This window comes from Podarcis filfolensis (genome assembly GCF_964270895.1).
Source record: "Podarcis filfolensis genome assembly, chromosome: 5".
In the NCBI taxonomy this organism is placed as follows: domain Eukaryota; kingdom Metazoa; phylum Chordata; class Lepidosauria; order Squamata; family Lacertidae; genus Podarcis; species Podarcis filfolensis.
This window is the reverse complement of record NC_139608.1, coordinates 24,390,253-24,396,953: the sequence shown is the minus strand read 5'-3', so window position 1 is coordinate 24,396,953 and position 6,701 is coordinate 24,390,253. Positions and strand designations below refer to the sequence as shown.

General features: G+C 43.4%; 1 protein-coding gene across 5 annotated transcripts in view; it reads right to left on the bottom strand.

Annotated features, from left to right (window-relative positions):
* Positions 1-74: 74 nt before the first annotated feature.
* Positions 75-6,701, bottom strand: part of CP (ceruloplasmin) — a 31,190-nt gene continuing 24,563 nt past the window's right edge. For 2 of the 5 annotated variants that reach the window (XM_083613147.1, XM_083613149.1), the window contains 5 exons: positions 6,465-6,571; positions 4,278-4,497; positions 3,143-3,282; positions 1,688-1,851; positions 780-935 (listed from right to left, as the gene is read on the bottom strand). In XM_083613147.1, the coding sequence (XP_083469273.1) occupies positions 926-935; positions 1,688-1,851; positions 3,143-3,282; positions 4,278-4,497; positions 6,465-6,571 (641 nt within the window). In that variant the 3' untranslated portion in view covers positions 780-925. Of the gene's footprint in view, positions 346-779; positions 1,168-1,687; positions 1,852-3,142; positions 3,283-4,277; positions 4,498-6,464; positions 6,572-6,701 lie in introns of those variants that run through there. The other 3 variants (XM_083613145.1, XM_083613148.1, XM_083613146.1) reach the window with 2 other exon arrangements.

The window sequence follows — 6,701 nt, the reverse complement described above, 5'->3', positions numbered from 1 at the left end:
GGGTGTTGTAAGTGAGCTAGACATATACTATGTGGAGAAAGTTGGGCTAAATGTCAGTACATTCCAAGGATAGCTTTACTGTGAATATAATTCAGTTTTATTCTTCTCCTTATAATCACCTGTGTCAGATGGCGTGTCCAACAAACCAAACAGCTGAAAATCTCATGTGAATAATAATAATAACAACATTCTCTGCACCAAAAGCCATGGATACAAGTGACAGCAAGTTCTTGGATTTCCTTTTGGATCTGTAGTAGCCTGTTTGTTCAAGCAGCTTCTGTAATGGGACTTCACTGAAATCAGATGCTGGGGCTGTTCTTATAAGCTGGTCCTATCATGGATTTTCTGCACAAACAATAACACATGCTATTTAATCTGCCTTGAGTTTCTCCCTGTTCTCTATTTACAACTGTCTGGAAGTACCAAAAAATACTAAGATTTATAAATGGGTAAAGGGACCCCTGACCATTAGGTCCAATCACGGACGACTCTGGGGTTGCGGCACTTATCTTGCTTTACTGGCCGAGGGAGCCGGCGTACAGCTTCCGGGTCATGTGGCCAGCATGACTAAGCCGCTTCTGGAGAACCAGAGTGGCACCTATTTATCTACTTGCACTTGAAATGCATGCTGTCTAATAACAGCTGGGTGAGTGAGATGTACACGTCAACAGAAGTGAGATTCAAAATGAGTGAATATAGCTTGGATTTTGTCCACCCCACCCCACCCACCCTAAGGCTGGCAACTCACACTATTCATAGAAAGAAGAACCGAAACAGTCTTGAGTAGATTGGCTGTCTTTTATTTAGTGTGTGCGTTGCTTAAATGTTGTTGCTGGCAGTTCCCCCAACCACGGTTTCATTTATAGCGGGAGGCAGTAGAAGACAGAAGTGCCTGGCGTGCTCTGGTCCATGGGGTCACGAAGAGTCAGACACGACTAAACAACAACAATAAACATAGCACAGTGGAAGAGATTAGCAGGTGAATCCCTTCCTGGTGTGGAAATAAGCAATAGAAAAATAGGCTCAGGGGATGTTAAAAGTCCAGGGGTAGGAACTTGAGTGGCGGATGGAAACAGCAGCACTTGGTGGAATCATAGAAATGCTATACAAAACAACAGAATCATGGAGGTGAGGTAGAGGGTGGGATCCCTGCTGCTGGACTTATTTCTGAAAAGAGAAGAAATAAGGCCACTTGAAGAATGCAACAGTTGGGTATATGTGGTCGCTGTTAATGGGCAGGGAGCAGATCTTAAGCTTCGTCTGCTGTAGGTTGATATTGTTAGTTTGCCTATTGTTATCCTTGGCTCCATCTATCATGATCTATCCTGCCTTACTTACCCAATGTTCTCAGCTGCCACTGAGTCAGCCTCAATTGTGCAGCTGGCAGCAGATAACATCAGTTAGCTCTTCTGATGTGGGGAGCAGCACAAGATTGCTGTAGCTCAGGGATGTGGAATCTTTCTAGGCTGACGGTTTCATTTCCCCACGCTTCACGGGCTAAGTTTTGACGGGTTACGATGGTGTCGGGTGAACTTCTGTTTTGCCCTGAGGTCTTCAAAAGAGCCCCTTTCCCAAATTCTATTTTGCACACCCTTTCAGCCTCCTTCCCATTTCTTAAATCTCCCCAGTTAGAGGTAGGCCTTGCAAGTGCAATGTATTTCCTCGAACACAATTGCTGACTGCTTACCTTTGCTCTGGGAGCACAGTGTAGGTCGTCTCCATGCCAGCATGGATGTGGTCGGTCACATGACAGTGCAATAACCAAGTCCCAGGATACTTGGGTAACATTTCAACAGTTTGAAAAGTCCCAGGAAACAGATCAAAGACATCGGCCCGGTAGGTTCTGGTGTTCTTTTAGGGCAAGCACAAAAAACAACCACCTTACATCAGTAAACATTTTTGCAGCATCTTTGAAGTAATTAATTGGAAGACATAAAATAAAATGAGTTAAGAATATTGTGGCAGAACTTTGAATGTATTTGTACTGGAAACATATACAATTGGAAGAAAAATGCAGGCAACTTAATTTTTTAAAAAATAAGTCAGAGCCATCTATGCCTACTTCCCCCTTATTGCATGAGGTAGAAATTGGTTTCAGTTTATAACCCTTTGAAATTTGCACTTCTCTGAATTTTGCAATGCAGTTCTTTACCCAAGTAAAGGGTAAAGTGTGCACTAAAATGCATATACTGGTGAAAATAACAAGCAAAAATGCATTATATTATGGGGAATTGCTTTGTAAAAACGTGTATATTAGGCAACATTGCATACAAAAAGGAGAAATTTACACTAAATGCAAATTTTCATGAGGATAATAATTATTATAATTTTACTATTTATAGCCCAATCATCTGACTGGGTTACCCCAGCCGTTTCAACATATTGATGTCTAAATGTGAAGAACTAAACTTAACAATGGAAACGGAGAGAAACAAAAAACAACAAATTTGCCCATCCCTCATTTTATGTATTAGAAATAGCAACTTTGCCCAATCCGGTCATGCTACTACCACCAGTTAAAACCAAAATCTGAAAAAACAGTGTGAGTTGTGGCAGTGGGGTAGCTGTTAGGACACTGGGCAGTGGAGTTGGGGACTGTAGCTCTTTCCTATCGTTGCTTTCTTTAAAAGTTGCCTTACCATTGAATTAGGATAGAAATTGCTGGTCTGTAATTCTTTCCAGACCTGCCAGCTTGGAGACAGATAGGATGTTAAAGTAACTTACTGTAATCACAAAGTGCACATTTAGAACTTCCCCTGCAAAAAAATTCTGAAAACTATAGTTTTCCCCTCACAGAGCTTCAATTTCAAGCGTTGTTAATGAACTACAGTTTCCAGAATTCTTTGAAGGAAGTCATGTGCTTTAAACGCCTGCTGTGGATCTGCCCAAACCCACTCTTACCCTATTCCCAAACAAACTACCAATGAGCCCTTGTTGTTTGCCACCAATAACATTACATCAGGTAGAAGATGGCAGGCAATATTGTCAGCTGAAAGCTCTGCCAGTCAGAATAGAAAACACTGGGACAGTTGAGCATAAAGCAGGTTTGTATATTCAGTTGACGAAGAGCATTCTCCAAAAAACGCATTATCATTCCTCCAACACTAAGTTTAAAATTAAAGGCAGGAACCAATCATCTTACCTTATAGTCGAAGCTGTGGCCGTGGAAATGTGCTGTGTGCATATCCACTTCGTTCCCCATCCCCATTAAGTACCAGCTGACTTTATCTCCAACGTGCATTGTAAGGCCATGCAAGTTTCCATACAGCTTTCCGTTAATGGCTAATAATAATAATAATAATAATAATTTATTATTTATACCCCGCCCGTCTGGCTGGGGTTCCCCAGCCACTCTGGGTGGCTTCCAACAAAACACTAAAATGCAGTAACCCATTAAACATTAAAAGCTTCCCTAAACAGGGCTGCCTTTAGATGTCTTCTAAAAGTCTGGTAATTATTTTTCTCTGACATCTGGTGGGAGGGCGTTCCTCAGGGCGGGTGCCACTACCCAGAAGGCCCTCTGCCTGGTTCCCTGTAACTTGGCTTCTCGCAGCGAGGGAACCACCAGAAGGCCCTCGGCGCTGGACCTCAGTGTCTGGGCAGAACGATGGAGATGGAGACGCTCCTTCAGGTATACAGGACCGAGGCCGTTTAGGGCTTTCAAGGTCAGCACCAACACTTTGAATTGTGCTCAGAAACGTACTGGGAGCCAGTGTAGGTCTTTCAAGACCGGTGTTATATGGTCTCGGCGGACGCTCCCTGTCACCAGTCTAGCTGCCGCATTCTGGATTAGTTGTAGTTTCCGGGTCACCTTCAAAGGTAGCCCCACATAGAGCACATTGCAGTGGTCCAAGCAAGAGATAACCAGAGCATGTACCACTCTGGTGAGACAGTCCGTGGGCAGGTAGGGTCTCAGCCTGCGTACCAGATGGAGCTGATAATTAGCTGCCCTGGACACAGGCTAAGGAAAGAGAAGTTTATCATGAAGGCAAAAACTCTTCAACGGAACATGTGAATTTCAATACAATGAAGCTAATGGTAGGGCCGGTCCTCAAATACACTCTGCCTACTGAATTACAGGAGGCCAACTGTGAAGGAAACAAAGCGAGCAGGATGTTTGGAGCCTAGTTTCTAAAAGAGAAAAGGACCCAAGAGCTGCAATACAACCCATTCCATACAGTTTGGCAAGTATGTGGCAAATGTAATGAACACAGAATGTCTGATTAATGACTGGCAATTGTGGGTGTTGGAAATCTCCCATCGCCATAGAAACGTACCGTGCATCTTATTGCTTTCGATAAACTCCTCATCTTCTTTGTTCACGCCTTCTGGGTTGCCAGCGTAAGTGTTGATATTTTCATCCAGGTACCAAGACAGGTTTTCGTCAAACACCAAAAAAAGAACATTAAATTGAATTGGCTGTACGGATGTGGAAAGTAATTGTACATGCTCCCTGCGACAGACTAGCAGTGTCCCAATTAATCCACTGTAGAGGTCCTGAAAGCAAAAAAAAAAGAATGTAATTACCTATCGCCATTACTAAAATAATGGGGATGGGGAAATAGCATCTGACGAAATATTGGCCCATATCAAGGGCTTGGGATTAAGTCTAAGCTTCTGGAAGCCTGGCCAAGGGGCTGCTGGATCTTGCAGATGCCCTTCACAGATGGAGACCTCTGGAAGTCTCCTTCTAGGGGCCTCCTACTTGCAGCAATGGAAAGCTCTGCTGCCACTGCTGCAAGGATTTTTAAAGTACCTGTAGCCCACTCAAACTGTGTCCAAGAATTGACAAACGCAGCAATGGAGAAAGAGAAAGTGGTATTTTATTGCTGAGCAATAATGACCCAGTGGAATGGTTTCCAAAGACTGGGCGCCGAAGCTCTAGCGCCCTTAGGCTTTATACCTGAGTACATACATCATAAAACATGACATAATCGTATATAATCGCATATGGCAGCAAAAATCAAACCAATGAGCGCATGCATAAACCTTGCCCCTGACCATGTAAAGAATCCTCCTCAACTTCTGCTTTCCCCAGATGGTACATCAGCCTGACCTTTCCCCTGATTTATAGTAAGAAAGGAGAAAAGAAACTTATTTGCTTGTTACAATGTTGGTAACCCTCCTACACATCATCTGTTATAAACAGGGACATTGTGGTTAGCGTTTTCCTGTTTTTAGCTGCTGAGGGGCTTGCCTGGATGGAGGAAAGTGCCAGCACACCAGATTTCTTGCTTCCTACTATGTTGGAGAGCCATTGAGTGCATTAGAAGAACAAGGGGGGAGAAATGGGGCAGAGGTCATTTTGGATTTCTAAAATCTAAGCATTTAGCTCTGCAGAAGCCTTCATGATTCAAACACCCTTCGTATACATGAATATATAGAAATCATCATAAAGATATATGGTTATATATGGATAGATGATTATGTAGAAATCATAAGGGTAAAATTCATCCAGGTGGTCCAGCTTCAACCACCACTCCTTAGTCATTGGTGCTGCAGTGGCAGTAAGGCACAGAAAAATCAGGTGTGGCAGGGACAGATTGAGGGAGACCTTGGATCTAAAGCCGTCCCATTTCCCAGATAAGGGCAAAAAATAAGAATAAGCCAGTCCTGGAGCTGCCATAGTTATTTCCCCTCCCACTGAAACCAACGACAGGAAAAATAAAATCTGGAAACCAAGTACATAAAAGGAGGGGGGAATCTGCCCCACAGCCTTCTGACCCCGGTTGGTGTGGGCCTGGCAAGGCTTCAGAAATGGTAGCTCCACCACCATGACTCTGTATTTTTCTGGCCTATGTTGCTATATATTTAAAAGGTTAGATCCAGTTTTAAGTTAGTCCCATTTAGGTCCCATTGAGATCAATGAGATTTAAATCATGACTAAATTTTCAGATGGATTTAAATGGGACCTAAGTGTGACTAACCTAGTCTGGATCCAACCCCTTCTATACACATCCATTATAGATGAAAGTTGGCTTGCCACTTCCAAAGTACTTTGAAAACTGATTCTGCCTCTACTTTTTCCTCCCCGCTGCCCTTAAAAGCTCTGCTTCCAGAAGAGTTTGAAGAAGAGTTGATATCCCTCTTTATCACTACCCGAAGGAGTCTCAAAGCGGCTAACAATCTCCTTTCCCCTCCTCCCCCACAACAAACACTCTGTGAGGTGAGTGGGGCTGAGAGACGTCAGAGAAGCGTGACTAGCCCAAGGTCACCCAGCAGCTGCATGTGGAGGAGCGGGGAATCGAACCCGGTTCACCAGATTACGAGTTTACCGCTCTTAACCACTACACCACACTACACCCAGATTACATGAGGCCAATCTCCTTGTCTCCATCAAGATTTCAACAAAGTCAGATGACTTGTTGTTTAGTAAGGAATGAAGCCAATATAGGGAGGCTGGTGAAGAAGTGTTCTGTGCCCAGGTAAGGGAACAGATTTGGTAACAGCCATTAAAAACACACCTTAACTTTATCCACAGCTGAGTAATATGCCCAAGGGATACAGTCGGAATCCCCTTCAGCAGGACCAGATCTCCTTGGTATTTTCCAGACATACTCTCTGACTGCACCTGCATGAAACAGATATTTAAAATTGATAAAATCATGCATAGCATGGAGTAATAATAATAATAATTTATTATTTATACCCCGCCCATCTGGCTGCTACTCTGGGTGACTTCCAACAAAATATTAAATACA